The sequence below is a fragment of the Corvus hawaiiensis genome, chromosome 5, assembly GCF_020740725.1.
Source record: "Corvus hawaiiensis isolate bCorHaw1 chromosome 5, bCorHaw1.pri.cur, whole genome shotgun sequence".
NCBI classification, from domain to species: Eukaryota; Metazoa; Chordata; class Aves; order Passeriformes; family Corvidae; genus Corvus; species Corvus hawaiiensis.
The window spans coordinates 61,482,738-61,502,218 of NC_063217.1; the positions used below are offsets into that span (position 1 = coordinate 61,482,738).

Here is a 19,481-nt window from a genome sequence, read left to right on the forward strand (position 1 = left end):
TGTGCTAAACATGAAAACCAAAAATTCAGATCTGTAAGATTTCTCTCATGCTAATATAATACAAAGTAGAACATTTTAGATGGAAAATGCAATACAGTAACGTATCAAACTAACTTTACATTTATATTTATATCCTTTTCATCATTAAGAGGCATTTTTTAGTTAAATGTGGGGGGGTTTAATTAAACGTAATGGAAAGAGTAAGCATATAAAAATCTTAAGCGCTATCTCACACTTAAAATAACTTCCAATATATTTCAAAAATTCTTCAGGACCAAAAGAAAAGTTAAATCTCATTTATGATATCACATAAAATCACAATTCTAGTTAATTGCTTATATTAAAATCTAGCTCTAACAATCCGAGAGCATTGCTTTTCAAAATAAATTTTTTCCCTGATAGGATTTGATACTCCCAGCTTTCAGACCCACCGATGCCACTTCTAATACAGAGGAGCAATTTACTCAATAGGAACAAAGAACTGAACTGGTGCTTAACACACAAGGTATTCTCCCTACAGACAAGCAGAAAACCTCTACTTCTTCCAGCAGTACCCTTCACAAAGAAATTATTACCCTGTTAAACATTAGGCAGGTATTTAAAAAACCAAGAGCCATGACTATGCTTAAGCTGTGAGAATATTTACCAGTTGTGTCCTACCTTTGAAATGTTGCTGTAACACCGTAGAAAACATTCAACTGCAACCTTATTAAGCTAATTGCACAATATGCTCTCTTTGAAACTGGAATTTTACTGAAGGTTACTAATTTTAACCAAAAGACAAGTAATCAAGCAACTCGGAGCAAATAAAGTTTGTGGAAATTAGCATGTCAGCTCAGAAACATCTTTTAGGAGGGCAATTATGTTTTATGCTTAAGCACAATAAATAATAACGGGCCCTGTAAAACGTGTTATGGAGTAAGTAATATGACAGAAGCACTGCAAACTTAGGAGTGTGGGAAGTTCAGTGCTGTTTTACACTGACATTAGCTAAAAACAGGAAAGTAAAACCAAGTATTTGGGCTCAAAGCCTCGCTGAACTTCCCTGTATTCACACAGGCCTGCGATTTGAGATGTCTTTATTTCAGACATGTCTCCCTGGAGCTTTATTCGCAGCAAGCTAATTAACATTCAAGTAGGGTTGAATTGTGGGAGGGGGAGAAAAAGGAGCAGGAAAGGAGGTGTCACCTATGTGAAGTTCAGTAACATATATGGTCAGTTGCAAAGTTATTAAAGCAGCAACACTGCAGACCAATGGAGGTAAAGGAAGTCAAGTGAAGAATTAAAGGTCCTGGGTAATTTGTCATCATCTCTCAGAGCTCAGGGTCAATGATCTCTTACCTTTGGGTCGATTTTCTTAAAACTAGGATCTTCTTCATCCACCTCAAAGTAGAGCTCAGAAACAGTGATGGAAAGAGTGCCTTTCACTACTACTGAGGGTGCCACAAGCTGAGCTGGTGTGCTGAGGGCCACCGGACCTGCCAAAGTGGGAAAAAACCAACGATGTTCAAACCAAAAAGAATGCGAGGACAAATTATTCACTTTTCAGGCCAAGAACATTAAAATAAAGCGAAGAGCATAGCTCTTTCTTAAAGAGCAAACCCCTTTTTGTCCTGGAAAAGAACATATGTAACAGATTTGCGGAGTCTCTGTACTGCCGAACGCTAAAGCAGCTGCAATTGCAAACTGCTGCATACATTACACAGAGCTGGCTTTAGCATGGCAGTCTTCAGCTTTTACTCAGACCCATTTTCTGTCCAAGAAACTCCAAGAGTTGCACACCTTCTGCTACATGAAGCATAGAGAGTGCACACATGAACACTTGAAATCTTACTGTTCTTCAATTGCTGGGAAGTTTTGATAGCATTTCACGAAGACAAACACAGCAGTCAAGGCTCAATGTTGTCTAACTGCAAAGTGCTCCCTCATGGATGCTGGAGATCTATTGTTAAGGTTACACAATGTTATAGAGCCTAAAGTAAAATGTTTTAAAGATGCTTTTGATTCCATGTTAAATATTGTTCAAGGATTCCATACAGTGTTAGTGTAGCTCGGGGACTGTGGGAGTAAACAGCTGGAGGGTTGGTTTCCAACTGAATGAATTTTTATTGGAATAATCACATCTCCACAGGGCTTATCACAGGGACAAATCAGACTACTACTGAAAACAATAGGTTCAGCATAGATGTGACAATGCAGAACCTATCATATTAACTATCACATACGGAAAGAAAACAGGTTAGGTTTGTCATCCAGCTGATTAAGAGGCAAGGAAATGAAGTTACTCGGCTGCAGTATTATCTGACTTTTGTAAAACAGTGGAAGATACTAAAGTGACATAGACAATTTTGTTTTAATAAAGCATCTATAAATGAGGTACACACGTTCAGGTAATCAATGTGAGAATAACTGACAAAAAATTCAGATGAATTGTCATTTCCATCGATTGTTAGGAGGGTGATGGTCCTTAATCTCACATCAATCTCAATGTGTGCCACTAGGACAAAAGAAGAGATGCTCTGCTGAGATCAGAGCAGCTTTGCCCTCTATTCCCAACGTACAAATACATTGTGTCTGCAGATGGGCATGAGATAGCTGCGGAACTGCCATGATTTCCCAAAGCTCACCCCCACAAATGGATGAAATAAGCAGCTATGTGTTCTTTTGCTGTCTCCCTTTGCCCCCTGTACATTAGCATGTAATCCAGAGGAGAAATAACATTTTTTCAATCACTCGCAGACATTCAATTACAGGGCAAGCAGACAGCTGCAGAAGCTGGGGCAGTCCAGGTCCTGTAGAAGACCCCTGACAATTTCCACTTCATTTCTAACCCACACCACTTTATTAGTGAGGATTACTTCTTAATCCTATTGCCATTGTCAAGATTATATAATTAAACTCCCCTTTCACCTCCATTACAGTATGAATGTATTACTCGAACCAATGAATGAATAATAGAAGGAAACATGGAGAAGGCTGTTGAGAAGGAAGCTCATGGTAGAAAGGCAAAAATAAAAGATTCATATAGAAAAATGCCTTTGCATCATTCTCCCATTACTTTATTTTACTTTACTCATCCTATGCAGGTTTTCTTTTTCCTTATGCTGCATTTTTAGCTTTGCTTTTTTTGTTTAATTAAAAAAAAAAAAAAAAAGAGTGGAATGCAGTTCAGGGATGAGCAAAATACCAATAAATAATCACTTCCAGCATTTTCAGTGAATTATCATACGCATGATCCATATAAATGTAAGAGTATACTACCAGCTTCTCAGGGAACCAGAATTATCCAATAAATGACATTTTTCTCTAAGTTAAGTGTATGTGGAATACCAGATGAGAAGGAAAAGAACACAGAGAAGTTTGCATTCTCCCTGTAAAACCAGTGTTCCTCATATAACAATTGGGACACTTTATAACTCCCAGTCTCTGAAACCCTGGTTACTCTGGTTTTACATTCTGAACTGTACAGAAATGGGCCCACTCCACTGAGACTGCAACATCAGCAAAGGTTGCATGTGACTATGTAAAATTAATTAAGTTGAATGATCTGAAGTACTATTTCTTTAAGAAAAAAAAAAAAAAGAAGTCTAATAAGACTGTGGTCTGTGGAGAAAGAACTTCAGTGGGGGAGTGTCAATGGGTTTAAAGGAGTTAAATCCAGCGAGCGTACAAATCCTTTACATGCAAGTAAATAACCAGTATGTACAATTTTATAGACTTAGGAAAAAAAATAAAGGTCTCCAAAGCCTTAAATTACAGATAACTTGCCTAATTGTCCACTAGGTCTAATGATTTGAGTGGAATGAGGTCAAGAAAACAAAGGCAGTCCTTTTCAAAGTAGAGCTATTTTCTATAAGGAAGGTTTTCTAGAATAGGTATCTACTGCAGAAGCAAGAAAGTTTTAAAAGGCAGAGAAAGAAAACACACAACTCTCCTCAAATAAACCTTCAGTATCTGAGGTGCACAGAAAATTATCTTAATGACCCAGCTATAGGAAGTGTGCTAATTATCAGTGATTCACTGCAGAGATGAGGAGATGAGAACTTCAACAGTAAAGAAGCTGAGGAGAAAATTAGATAGGTGACATTACCTGTCAAGTTCTCCACTTCTCTTTCCTCCATGAATGACATGATATCATCATCCCCTTCCAAGAGAATCTCGCTTTCTGAGTTCTGGTTTCCTAAAACTTGACTCTTGATGGACTGCTTTCCTTTGACAAGTATATCCTCATCAGGAGCTGAAATGAGACACAGTACTGTCTGGCAGGTCTCAGTGACAAAGGAGTGTAATTTTTTTTTATTTTTTTTTTTTTTTTTTTTTAAATGTAAGTTCAGGAAGAAAACTGTTTAGGACTAGCTGTGGGAAGTACATTTCTTAATCCTCTGTTAGGACACATCTAGTTTTAATCCTATTAAGCCTGCTCAAAATTATCCAGTGCTCTCTGCAGCATTTAACTCTATTTCAAGTGTTTATGACAGCAGACTCCCTTCCCCTGCAGCCTTCCTTGGGAAGGAGGCTGGAGGCAGGTCCCGGCTCCCCTGTGTGTCACCCTGACCCCCAAACCCACGCTCCAAGGACACGGGACCGCCGCCGCGACGACACCGAGCACGGCCCTGGGAACACGAGGAGCAGGACGAGGCCGGGAGCGGCGGGACCCGCCCGGGGCAGCGCAACAGGCGGCCCCGGCCCGCAGCCGACGGGGCAGCTCCTGCCGCATCCCGCCGGGAAAACCCCCGGGAGCGGGGAAAAAGGCGGAGGGAGCCCTGGAGCTCCCACCCCGCATCCCCTCCCGAAGTTCGCGGCAAGCCGACTTCGTGAGGCAGATTCTGCCCCCAGCCCTCCATGCCCGGGGGCGGGGGGCAGAATCTGCCCCGGGATCGCGGCTGGAGTCGGAGAACAGCCTGCACCTGCTTCCAAGGGGCACAGCCACCCGCGGCCCCGGCCTCGCACGGGGCATTTCTGGGCGCACGCCGGGATTTTCGGGGTGGAAGGGAAGCGGCCAAGCAGCTCGTTTTGCTCGGAGCGCGTGTTCCGCCCCGCACACGGTCACCGGGCCGGTACATGTGTCCCCGCCGTGCCCGGGCAGCGACATTCCCGGCCCGCACGGCCCCGGCAGCGCCGCGGAACCCGGGAGCGCTGCCAGCGCCTCCCGGCACTGCCGCCTCGAAATCTGTTTTATTTAAATCACCACCTCAAAGCAGCAGCAGAAAAAGGAACAAAAATTTAAAAAAAGGGGGAGGGGGGGGTAAAAAATTAAAAAAGAAAAAAGTAGAAAAAAAAAGGGGGGGGGAAGAAAGAGATAATTACTCCCTCTATATGTAAGTTTTGCTGTGGTAATGCCAAAACACAGCAGTGTATGTGTCCGGTTTTGGGGTTGTTTTTTTTTTTTTTTTTAAAGTTGGAAATTAAAATCCTGTTTCTTAAAAGATATACTGAGAATACCCATGGCACAGCCGTGTTTGAAAAACATTCACCAAACACATCAGGACCAACTAACTTCAACACACTGGTGGCTGCTCGCTCTGATTGCTGCCACACTTGATTTGAAGTTCCACGGGCTTCCTCTAAAAATATGCTAATCTGCAAACATTTACAGAAGGCAGCGACTCCCCGGTGGCAATATATAAAGTTTGAACTGTTTAAGTAAATATATGCATGTAAATTGCAAATAATAAAACTTTTCAATTCAGTGGAAAAGTAAAACAGAAATCCACTCACCAAAAAGAAAAAAAAAAACCCACAAAACCAAAACTCAAAGTATAAAAACCCCATCACAACAACAACAAAAAACCCCAAATGACCAAATACTGGTTTTGATTTAGGCCTTGACCTTACAAAAAAATCCAAACAACAACAAAAAGCAAACACAAACCCTCACCTCAAACCAAACAAACAAAAACACAAATAAAGGAAATTTAACTTGTCATACAATATAAAATGCAATTTATATGTGGTCCTTTTGCCCTAGCAGTATCTGTCACTTGTAAGAAAGCCTTAAAAAAAATACTGTAAAGCTTTAACTGCATAGAACAAACAAAATCTCACTTTCTTGCAAAATATGCTCATGTAAATAATGATAACTCAGATTCTGGAGTTGTTCAATGTGAGTTGAAAAACCTTCTTGTCATGGAAAATATGCGGCTGATATTTAGGAAGGTTTTCCTGTAATTAACTCCCCCTTGAGGATTTTCAGTTAGCAGCAGTAAAATTACCATCAGTGTACTAACACACACCACATGCACTCTTACTCACTGCCCTACCAGCACTCTCTTGAAGATCAAAAAAAGTAAAATAGAACAAAACCACCTCAGGATGAAGTCCAAGATAATTTATTATTTTCCTTTTTTTTTTCTTTTTGGTCCTTCCTTTTTTTTTTTTTCTTTTAATGCAGGCAAACCATATTTGTTGTTCCAAAAACCTCATCTGCACTGTACACAGCTGCCATTTTTTGCTTCCTCTGCTAGAATCTGTTATACTGAAGATGCTGATTTCAAACTAGCCCTCTGCCTATTCTTATTTAAGATCGAATTCAGAGCCAAGATCAAAGGTTAATACTTTTATACTCAGTACAACTTGTCCAAAATGTTACTATGCCCTTCAGTCTTTAAGAAAAAATAAAATCAATACAACAGCTTCCAAACCAAAGATGACTGGATAACAGAAATATTGCCCTATCTTTTTCACTTATTCAGATTTTAATTCTTTCCCCAGCTACCGATACTATGCTGATTCAAACCCATACATCTTATGTAATGTGCCTTTTTCAAAATCAGATTTTAGACCATAAATTTAGTCCATTTGTGTAAATTTTTGTCATCTCTTTGCATATGACGTTAGCTACCAAAATCTCCTGGCACACATGAAACGTGTGTTAAACTTAAATACAGCTTAAATACAGGCACAGGAAGATGCCTGTCTACACACCTGCAGACACCAGCTACTGGAAAGCAATGAGACATCACAGTCTGAACCAGAATCTGCTCCTTCTGTACTGATGTGAATAAAGCACTACCTCTGCAACCAACACAGTCGTGCTCACATGAGTACCTGCACAGAACAGAATACATTCCACATGGATTCACCTGTTCTTCTGTGGAAAAATGCACTTATGTAGGTAGGCCATGGTCTAGTTCTCTCTATATATTTACTGATTAGAGATATACATGATGGAGCATGACACCATGTGACAACTCCATTCCCACATAAGCACAGACATATTACACTGGATTTCATATTTCAGGTCACAAACCCTGCAGCTCCCACACACCTTTCCAAGATCAAGATCTCCAGGCACAGCCTATGTATTGCCCTAAACCCAACAGGCAGCACACAACTTCATTACTATAACTCATTTGTGTAATTCCATGCAATCCTTCCCAGCCCACTCTGTGAGACTCAGCTTCATCAAGAAGTTTTTGCAAATGGATCTCTGCATCTCTGGATCTCTGCATCTGCAGTGAGTTGTGTTTATTTTTGCTTGGGTGCAAAAATAACAGTTTGTCTTACATTGCTGACCAAGCTTAAGGCATTCCTAGAATGACAGATTATTTTAAAGTGTTTGTCTACAACTTAAACTTATATGCAAAATACAGCTTTTAAAAGCCATTTGAGAAATAAAGTATCAGAAAGCACAATACAGGGTTTTTGTTATTTTTTTTAAAACTGGTAATTATACCAGGAAAAGCAACTCAAAGAAAAGGTGCATTAAAAAAACCCTTACTATGTTGGGGTTTTTTTGGAAAGGGCCCCCAGAAGCTTCCCTCTACTCTCCCTATTTATTTAAAAACATAACAATGGAAAAACCAATGACTTTCAAACCAAGTTTTTTAAGCATAATTTTTAAGACTTCTTTTTCATCCTTCTTGTTGAGGCAAACCAAACTAACCAGTCAACTGCAGTACTGGGGATGACCAGCTGCTGGTCCCTTGGAGCTACAAAGCCCTGAACTCCACCTATTGCCTTGATGGAAATGCTACAGACTGTTTTAATCCCCCTCTCCCCACATTTTTAAGAAACATCAATTAAAACCCCCAATAAATTACTTGTTAAAAAGCTTGATAAGGTACTTTCTAGCAGCTAAAGATTCCCTCACAAAATATTGCATTTTGGGGTAAATTTCAAAACACCAACAGGTTTACTCTTTTTTCCCCTTCACATTTACACAAGCATTTTGGTTCCATTTCTAAACAGTAGGTGACAGGAAGAATAGAAAAGAGTTAACTCCTTCCATCCCAAACTTTCTACCACAGCACCTTCACCTCTCTTTCCTTTCCCCACAATACACCATTAGACTGACTTTTATAAATAGCCAGTTTGGAAGGATCTTTTTTTTTCACCCTTTTCCCTTTGAAAAATTACCTAAAGCCTTTTTTTCCCAAGCAAGTTAATGTGAACTTGGGAATGGCAATTAAATTGTCAGAATTAAAAAATTTGTTTTTAACTAGAAGGTAGCCAGAAGTATAGTCATGGGGCTGGTATTGATTGTCTGAACAGAGAACATTAGTCTTCAGGTATTTATTCTGCCACCTCTGCACCAGAGGTTCTCCTCCAAATCAAATCAATCCTTGGGAAAGATTGGTTCTTGCTACTAAGACACATAACTAGGCTGCAACAGATCTGACTGTTGTTGTTCTCTCTAGGTTTTACTGAACAATATCTGGGCTTCCAATTGTTTCTGAATCATTTTCACAGTTGCAAATTGGGATGATTCCTGCACTGTGAGTTCTCTGGGGTGGAGAATACATCTGGTTGTATTTGAAAGACAACAAACAGTTGATAATGTGTATCCTCTAACAGAAGTGAGCTAAAATCCATGTTATCAAGCATGGTTACTGCTTCTACTATTCCATTATTTATGCATTATTTTCCCCTGCCTCCCTTTTGGCAAAATCTCTTACGTCCAATTTCAGGTTTTGGTCTGTGATTTTTTGAAAAAAACCTTAAATAGGCAGTAGGGAACTTTTTACACATGATCTAAAAATGCTTTTGCTTCAGAGGCATGTATAATTAATTGAAATGGAATAATTAATGGTAAATTATTGATATGAAATCATAACATACTGAGGCAAATACTCTGCGAATCCTAGGGATATCTACATCATGAAAGTCTGGTTTCAAAAAATCTGAGAACAATTGGAAATTCTAAGATTAAATTGGTTAATATTATAAGTTTATAAACACAATTCAGAAAGAAATGGATCAAGTGGCCACTCCAGTTGATCTTTCTGACAACTGTATCTTTTAGAAGTCATGAAAAAAAAAAAACCCAAACAAAACAAAAAACAAAAACAAACAAACAAACAACAAAAAAAACACACCAAGAAAGCCAAACCCAAAATGAAAAAATAAAAATCCCAACTATCTTTGCATTCCTGTACATTATATATAGTTTCCAGTTGAATTTGTACTTTGGTCATCTCTCTTACACCTTGCCAGTGGAAGGTCTTGGAAGAAGACAGTTACATGTGTACACACAGTTAGGCAGAGAGCATCTATAATTTCAGAAATCACATTAAATAATGACTTAGGGTAAACTAAAATCTTCACTGGTTAGATAAAAAACCAGAGGGACAACAGATAACAAAGGCAGTATGAAAACTCAGAACAAAACAACATCAGGAAATTAAATATAATACAAGACTGTTACGGATGTCAGAATCCGAATAGAAAGGCAGACAGAAAACAATTAGGTCTATTTAAATTACCAGGGTTAGTTACCAGCTATGCCTATTAGCTACTTATGAAATAGGGCTACTTTTACTCCCTCTTCCTTTCTATTGACCAAAACTGTTGTCCTGTCAATCACAAACTGATTATAAGCCACAGCCCTTGAAATACAGCATGGATTCAAGAAAATATCACATTATTATGAAATATGAATAATTGCATTACTGTGTGTTAACTTATGGAAGAATAAGTTATGCAAATCTAAATGGTTGCTCTAAATATTTTTCAGTAAAAAGAAAGATATTTTTTAAATTTTGATAAACAGTATAAATATAAAATAAAATAAAATACAAGCAGAATACATCAAACTGTGACAAGATCTATTTAACTTAGAAGTACACATAATATTAAAGGGGGGGCAGTTGTTGTTCATCCATGGAGTATTAAACAGAAAAAACCTTAGTGCCCTAAAGTCCATGGTGTAGGAACAACACATGATATTAAGAACAACAAGCCCCAAAGCAAAAAGAGGGTTAATTAATTCTACATCTTGTTCCTCTTTCTATAGCCAAAGATGTAGGCTCTACAAACATTGCTTTCAGATCACTTTATTGACTATTCTCTGTATGGTCATTTATTTCAGAGGACTGATGTCACATTTGGCATTATATCAGCTGACATATTGTAGACATTTTCTTCCAGAAATGGCTCTTTAAGGCTGAGTGCAAGAGGTTAAGACGCCTGACGGAAACCAACTTTACGACAGTGATGTTCTTCTACATTCATACAACACCCTTAACAATCTAAAATTAGCATAAAATGTATCCCTCCACACAGTTCGTATGTGCATACATAGGCACATATGCATACAGTAATTCACAAGCTAAAAAAGAAAAAAAAAACCAAACTAAATTTAAATTACTTGCTCCATGACATGTGCCTTCAAGGTGAAGAGTACTCAGCTTTAATTATAAGCAAATTATTTTTAAATGCAAGATTTTTCTACCTTATCATTGTACCCTCATGAGATACCAAAGACACAAAATTCTGTACTAAACTCCAAAGTTCACTGGCTTTGGGTGTGGTTTTGTTTGGTTGGTTATATTTCAATTTACTATAGAATTCTCAAACTGATTATTGTATTAGTTCTGTAAATAGATTCCCCTCTAGAATGGACACAGCATCTTATAACTGACTGATCCCAGGTTATAAAATGAGGAGTAATAACTGTTAAAAAAACCAATCTCCTTTTTTAAAACCCTCATTACCATTTTGCTGCTTGAACAATACTTTACACATCAGCATTTGCTACTGTTTAGTCCGTATCAAATTCTTGCAGAAAAACTCAAGGACTTAAACACAAGCAGAGGCACAGTTTAGCCTGTAGAAGTGTTACTTTTCTTTTGATACGTCTGTAACAATAGGCAGACATATGCTAACTGAAATAATCGCTGTGGATTTCTGAACAGGAAAAAAATCTTCTTCTGAAGTTACTGAGGTATAAGCAGGTAATTTACACAGAAGTCTGTCCAGGGATTAATGGCAAAATTGCATCCACTTTTCTTCAGCCTAGTAAGGACTGTAATTGTTGTATGCAAGGTATGCACAATGTGCCAGCCCAGCTAAGATGGAAAGAAGGGGCTCAGCAAACACCAGCGTTGCTGCTGTGAAGGAATCCCAGGCTATCTCTGTATGGAAAACACGCCTGAAACGCAACGCCAAAAGGCTTTGCTTTGGGACCATTTGCTAGCATCCTACAAGGACGAAGGTCTAGCCTTTCCCACCACGGCCTGTAACCTGCTGCTGGTGGCAGGAGGCAGATTTTACACTGACCATGCTCTCCGGCTGCCCTGAGTGTCGCTTCAGGATGTGTCGATCCAAGGGGGTTACGCACAAATCGTCGCCGGCGCCGCAAGTCATCTTCCCAGTAGTCGAGGCGCCAGAACTCACGAGGACGACTACAATGAAACAGAGGAGCCACATATGTTAGCAATTATCAACCAGCATGGTAGCGCTGAATTTCTGCATAAAGCTCTCCTTGTCTGCACTGCTTTTGCCTTTTTTTTTTTTAACCTCCCCCCCTTTCTGCAATCTTTTACTTAGGTATGTCCTTGAAAATAACAATATCACCTTCCAGTCTAAGGAACTCCTTTCCCTTTTTTCTTGGAAGGTGAAATGAGCACTAAATACATCATTTTGAAATGAATTGCTGACAGTGTGATCAGTTTCCCCACACTCTAGTGGCATGTGCTCCGATTTCAGCCTCATTTCAGCCTCAGCAGGGCACCTTTCTCAGTGACTGCATTTATAAACCAGAATAGGGAAAAGGCTATTATAAATATGGTATAGCATTACCTATATTAATCAAAGTCTGTCCCCCTTCATTTTTCTTCCTAATTTGTGCCTTTTTGCACAAGGTCAGTAAATCATGCCATGAATTCTTGGTCCAGAAAGTGTTAACTTTAATGAATACCTCAGTTACATGGTTATGTATGTGATAATAAAATATTACTCTGTTTAGATGTGCAGGAATTTAATTAAAATAATCTCTTAAAATATTCATTACATTTAGCCCCTGAGGCTTAGAACAACACAAGAAAATGCATTTCTTTTCCATTTACTGTTTTTAAATAAACCATTCCAGGAGAGTGAAACAGCAATCTATTTTCAGCAAATCAGATTGCATTTCTGGTTTATGTAGTTGTGTTTTTACATTTAATTAAAAACTACATGTTATGATGTGTAATAATTGCTACATAGAAAGCATACTTTTAAAAAATTACATCTAGAAAAGGTTATATCAAATTCATTATTTTCCATTTTATGCTCCAAACATACGTAGATCTTTTTAATACGGTCATATATAAGTGCCAGTTACTATCTGCTTACATGATCATGAATGAATGCCACTGTAAAATAGTATTTTAGCCCAGAGAATGTACAAAAAACGCCAATTTCAGGTATGGCAAACAAACAAAATGCCTGAGGCATAGAATAGCCATGGTATCCTGAAAATGTGTACGTTCAAATTAAAAAACACTGACTTCGTTTGTTTATAGAGCCAGTATTAAAACAATAGATGAAAATGCAGATATATATTCCATTTCTGATCCAGGAGCTAATAGAAAGTATACCTGTCGACACCGACAAATGAATAGGCACAACTAATTTACAGACCACAATGTTAAAAATACTTGGTATCTACATTCATAGTTCTACGGTTTAAAGGAAGAAATTAGTTTTATTTACGGTAAATCAAGGTTTCAAGCAAACATAGTGACAAAAGCCAGAATGATTTGCGTAACACTACTCTCAAACACAATTTGTAGACATTAAAAATTCTGATAGAAAATAATTTTATAAAAATGGAGACTGTCTTCACATTCTTCATTAAAATTCTATGCTTATTTCTAACACCAAAGTCTAACAGTCTAACTAACAGTGTTAGTCTTCATCTTTCTAATTGCTTAATTTCAGAAAAATACTGAAGTACTGGAATCAAAATTCCCCAGTATCTTGTTTCCACACTTGTCTGTATTACAGTCACACTAAAATTGGGATGCTCTGATTACAAGCCCCAATGATTTTGGAATAATTAACCAAAGGAAAACTACAAAATACAGGAAGATATGGGTTTATTCAAAGGTCGATTAATAACTAAAAATTCTCCATTAGTGATTATAGAAAAAAAGCAGAACACAGCTGGCTATGTGCATGCCTTTGATAGTCGTAGAGCATGGATAGGCACTTCATCATTCTGCCTTCCTACATTTATCTGTTAAAATTATTATCAAATATCAGCCAGGATGCAGTCGTGAATCACAGCCTGCTCCTCGTCTTCAGGGGAATGATACAATGAGGGTCTATTCATCAGGGTGGCAATCGGCACGAGTAATTAGTTCCCTGGACTGGGATCTCCTACAAAGCTTATTTCAGCCCGCACCACAAACATATGACAACGAAAAGCTAATGGAAGCCGCTAAAATTTGTTAACCTCTTCTGCCATCAATCCTGCTGGTGTTCTGGGCTACAGTATTATGCAAAGATGGTAAATTATTAATTTGTCATTCATCTATCTTGCCGCAGTTTTGATAGAATTAAGTGGTGCCATTCTTCTGGATAACAATTACAATTACAGCACATTACAAAACTATGCTAAAATTATTAGGAAAATAGGTAACAATGACCAGGTATGAAGTATTATCCTGAAACATAATATATCTTTAGTCCCTTACTTTTACTTTCAGTTCTGCATACAAAATTTGCATAGGATTCTATCTCCTTCAGTGGTGCACTGATTATTCACACACAACATCATAACCACTATTAGACTGTGTATTTGAGTATTTGTAAGTATTGGCGACCACTGCTTTATGAGGGGGAAAAAAAAGAATAATTATCTATTCTTCACACATAGAAAAACATCCAACAAAACCCTGCAAAGCCAAAAATAAACACCTGTGTTGACTAATTGTTACCAGTGAGCCATTTTTGAGAGCAGCCACTGGGAAAAATGCATTTTAGAACCAATATAAACCAGTACACCACACCGCTACTCTAGCACATTGCCTTACTACTAAGAGCAATTTACCACTGCAATCCCATCCCCAAAAGGCAGTGCTGCACCACGCTGACATTGTACCTCTGCAACCAGGGGGAGACAGACAGAAATATTGCTCTGATTCAGGCAGAACTGACTGCTGGCAGACTGAAGGACTGTGAAGCAAAGGGCCAAGGAGGCAGATTTTGGGGACAGTATGGCATCTACAGGGGAGGTTTGAGAACAGGAGTTTCCGGCCCCGCAGGAAAGGCTGCCATATGGACTAAAGGTGCTATATGGACTGGATCGATGAACATAAGTACTCAATTAGTCTAAGTGCAAGAGCAACATTGCTCAGGGGATCAGGGATTTATGAATTATAAATCATATGATTTGCATGGATTTGTCAGGGCCCCCTCTAACATGATAAACAGTAATTAGTGGTTCCTTAGTAACAATATTGACTGAATGGAAACAAAGCTTTTATACTAAGTGTTTTATTCAAATAGTACAACCATTATATTGCTTTATTTTTTCAAAAGTTTCCCAAATTACCAGGCTACATACTCAGAATTGAGAGAAAACCTCCCTCTCATTCCCATGCAACTCACTTAATTGTTAAAATTGTACAGATTTGAGATCAAATTTAGAACGACCAATATAACCTGCTTCCTCAGGATTTTGTGTCATGAAAAAAAAGTCACTTCACTGTGGGCAGTAGTAAAAGTCTAAATGCTCATTTTTCTCCAGTCCCAGATCAAGAAATCTGTATTTCCTAGCAGTTTCAAAGATTAGGACAATTGGAGACAAAACATACCAAGTGCTGTACAGTTTTATTATGGTCTTATATCAAAGGGGTTTTAGGCATGGGAACTACCTATTGGTCCTCATACCCTTATAGACTTAAATTGAATCTAAGCCATACCAGAGAAAAACGAGAGGATCATGCAATTGCTGAAGAATTACTTCTTGTAATGTCTTACCCATTGTGTATTTCAAGATACTCTGCCATCTCTAAGACCCCAGAAAAGAAATAATCAACACACCAGTGTGGGTTGCAAAGGGACTGTGTGAGGTAGGGAAGAGGAAAGAAAATGCAAACCTACAAAAGCAATAGTTTGACAGGTCTTAGGGCTGTACTCAGGCTACCAGTTAAGCGAGAATGGATTTTAGCACACCACAGAAGCCCCCATTCAGATCCTTAGATGAGAGGAGTAGCAAATAAACAAATACAGCACAGAAAAGAGAAAGAGATTGAAAGAAAGGCAAAAGAGCACAGTGTTACAGAAATCTTCAGAGACAGAGGATGGCTAGAGCTCTAAAAGACCTCTTCTATCCAGAAAGCTATCTAGCCTTAAAGGCAAGAAAACCCACTTCCACAAAAGGCAATCACAACAAACTCAAAAGAAGAAATGCCTATGTGAAGATACCAAGATAAATTTTGAGATTACACACTCCTTGTCAGAACTCTAACTGTACAGTTAAGCAGGTGAGTCAATCTCCAAACCTAATCAATCCTTGGTCTCTTCACTAAGACCATCAGCAAGGCAATCAATCAATGATGACAATTCCTAAGGTGCAGATGCTTGAACACAGACACTTAGGCTAAATTAGTTTCATGGACAGCCAAAAACAGAGTGGCAACACCACTCATGCATCAGGAACAGCATGATCTGAAAGGAAATCTAAAAGAAGGCAGCTCCACAATTTCTCCATCACCAACTGCATGTCTACTCCAACTTCTGGTCATAATTTATTACACACTTTGGTTGCAATGGCTCATCAAATGCAGAATATCAGGTGCTCCTTCTAAATCACACAAAAAAGCAATCAAAAAACACAAACAGTGGTGCCCAACTTTAAAGAAAAGACAGATTATTTTAATGCTGTTCAGGAACACTTCTTGGTCTACATCTACAACTTTTGCTTCCATGTAAAATGTTTCAAGAGCTCAAACCAAGTATCTTCTGCAATAGACAAACATTTTTCTCAAAAAAACTCAAAAAACGAACACAAACCTACAAAACCCCCAACAATAAACATTTGCATTTGAATCACAGAACTGTTTGGGTTGGAAGAGATCCTAAGAACCATCTAGTTCCAACCTCCCTGACATGGGCAGGGACACCTTCCACAAGACCAGGTTGCTCAGAGGCCCATCCAACCTGGCCTTGAACACTTCCAGGATGGGGCATCCACAACTTCTCTGGGCAACCTGTGCCAGTGCCGCACCACCTTCACAGTGAAGAATTTCTTTGCAATATCTAATCTAAACCTGCCCTCTAAGCTGGAAGACATTTACCCTTGTCCTGTCACTCCATGCTCTTGTAAAAAGTCCCCCTCCAGCTTTCTTGTAGCCCCTTTAGGTACTGTAATGTACTGCAAGGTCTCCCTGTAGGCCTTCTCTTCTCCAGGCTGAACAGCCCCAACTCTCTCAGCCTTTCCTCACAGGAGAGGTGCTCCCTGCCTCTGATCATCTTCATGGCACTCTAGACTTGCTCCAACAGGTCCATGTCCTTCCTGTGCTGGAGCCCCAGAGTTGGATGCAGCACTGCAGGCAGAATCCCCTCCCTCCCCTGCTGCCCACAGTGGACACAGCCCAGGACACGTTTGGCTTTCTGAGGGCAAAGCTGTGAGGGCACATTGCTGGGTCATGTTCAGCCTCCCATCCACCGGCATCCCCAAGTCCTTCTGAGCAGGGCTGCCCTCAATCTGTTCATCCCTCGGCATTGATTTGATTGTCAATCCAAAGATGAAAGTGCTGAAGTTCTGGAAAATACTGCAAAACCTTTGGTGGAGTACCTCCAGCACACTGCAGGGCATCATGTAATTTAAGAGGCTGCCTGATCTTGCAAACTGAACTCCATTGCACTTCCATTCAGCTGGATGTCCAGAATATTAATTAAAATATCTCATATTTTGTATGCAATAGTAAAATGCGAGGTATGTTCCACTAACAGACTCAATAAAATGTCATTTCAGAAAGCAAGTAAAACATTTTCTGAAGCACTTCAATATTCTTGTAATGAGCTTTCACAAACTGTGGTCTAAAAAAGCAAGCTACACCAGAGCACACAATGAGCATACTACTATCCACTTGTCAATAAACATTTATCTAAAAAATGTCTTGTACGTATCTAGATGTATTACTGACTTGTAACATAATCAAAAATATGTAACACACTTTGGAAAATAGAACATTGACCTTGATGATGGCAAAGCAAATGCTGAAGAAGATGTTAACAAGCAAGTTCTCTGCAGCACTACCAAGTTCCACACTTCATGCAGAGATCCCATGCATGAATGTTTGCCATGTGGCAAACCTAAATCAGAGTACAGATGCAGTAGGGAAAATTACTTTTTCAGTACCTCAGGTTCTGACCTGATTCCCACTTTGCCCATATTACCAAAGCACACAGGAAAAGATTTGATTAGTATTAAGTCAAAGTTGCAGCTAAAATATTATTCAGCCAGCTACCCTCTGTGTGTATTTCACAGCACTTCACTGATAATGCATCTACTTCAGAACATTAAAGATTAATTAAATCCTGGTAAGTGCTTTGAGATCTTTGGAATGCTGCCTACATTACCTATACTTTCTTCAGTGGCACAACCTGTTACAGTTCAACTCTCTCCCCCTCTCTCAGCTGCATTCGTGTGGCCACGCTAAACCAAATCACAGTAACTAGCTGGGATTATTAGAGTTCATTGTTTTTATTCTGTTTTATATCAGTGACCTGTTTACCCTGCAGCCTCACCAGCAACTATGTGACTAAAAATAAGGGAAAGAGACATGCAGATGAGAGAAAGGAAGGAAAGAATGAGGAAGAATACCAAAAAGACCTATCATGTAATCATACTCTAATATTAACAGAGTCTTTGACTTCTCATGTTATCTTCATTTTCCCCACACATAGACGTTCATATTTCATAGTTTCAGGATACAGACTTCCACAGATGAAAATAAGTGGGAATCCTTAAGAAAAAAACCCCATGTGCAGACAGGCCCTTAATCTCTGCCACAGTTACTGCTGTAGTAACAGGAACTGGTCATAACAAAGGCCCAAGGCCACTGAGTACAACTTCTTTGGCATAATATCAATTATGCAGAACATTACTGTAATTCATTAAAACAGCACAGTCTATTTACTTCTTCTAACCCTTCTCCAAGAAAACATTTGGCTTTGTCTGTAAAGGATTTTTTTTTTTCCTGAAAGGACTTTTGCCTTTATCTGTGCTTCAATTTTACCAAAAAGTGTGCGTGGAGAGGGGTTTCCTGGGTTTGCTGAAGGGAGTAGTGTCATTCTTCTTTGCATCTTTCAGAAGAAAGAGATGTGAAAAGCAGGCTATGAACTTCAGGCACAACATGTGCACGGACTTAGCACAGAAGTCTGAGGACTCTGCACAGCTGTAGGGGACCTCTGTACACTTGAAACCTCAGGTGCCTCCAGTGCGGAGGAAAAGAAGGGAATGCCAGCAAGGGAAGCCTGTCTTAACAGATGTTTCATGCTATTTCCCCATATAAACAAGACAGTACAAACATAGATCTGTAATTCCTAGATTTTGCATTTTAAAAACTAGTAGAAATGCTGCTAGTATGCTTCTATACAGTAAACAGGATATTATCTCTTTGTCTCACCCATTAGACACCCCAGCTACAATTCCCTGGCCAGGCCTACTGATTTCTGTGTTTTCATGGAATCACAACAAAAATCCATGCCCACCTAATTAGCATGCAAACAAACCTAGAGGAACAATGCCAATTTCAGATACCACAGAGACTCTTCTCTGCACTGACAAGCTTTGAATTCCTCATTTAAAAAGCAATCCAGAAAAAAATGTTGACTATAAATGTTTCAGCCTCCCTTTACGCATTATAAAGCACCATGTCAGGGAAAAGACAAGCCCACCTTAAGGTGTTGCTGTCCTAGATAATGGTGTTATTAACCTCCAGTTTAAAACCAGTTCTGTTTATGTATGACTTTGTGGATGCTCTTCTTTGATCTTTATTAACCCCTTGGTAGCTAACCACAGTCCCGGCTTTTTGGAGCATGCTTTGAAGTGCTGGCATTCCAGTGCATGCTGATACTTCAAAGAGGGCTCATTTAAGCACATGGTACAGTACCAATCATGTATTCTGCAATCACTGTCTTATCTTAGGCTGGTCTTGTTATGATCAGTCTAAGAGCTGCACTTCCAAAGACGTCACCATGAGACACAGTTCAATCCGTGTTGCATTTCTGTCAAGATTAATTATAAATTAACTAAAATGAAA

General features: G+C 39.0%; 1 protein-coding gene across 4 annotated transcripts in view; it reads right to left on the reverse strand.

Annotated features, from left to right (window-relative positions):
* The window catches only part of LRBA (LPS responsive beige-like anchor protein), a 373,995-nt gene that overhangs the window by 166,485 nt on the left and 188,029 nt on the right, over positions 1-19,481 (reverse strand). For all 4 annotated transcript variants that reach the window (XM_048304274.1, XM_048304272.1, XM_048304273.1 and 1 more), the window contains 3 exons: positions 11,500-11,624; positions 4,091-4,237; positions 1,342-1,478 (listed from right to left, as the gene is read on the reverse strand). In XM_048304274.1, the coding sequence (XP_048160231.1) occupies positions 1,342-1,478; positions 4,091-4,237; positions 11,500-11,624 (409 nt within the window). The remainder of the gene's footprint in view (positions 1-1,341; positions 1,479-4,090; positions 4,238-11,499; positions 11,625-19,481) is intronic.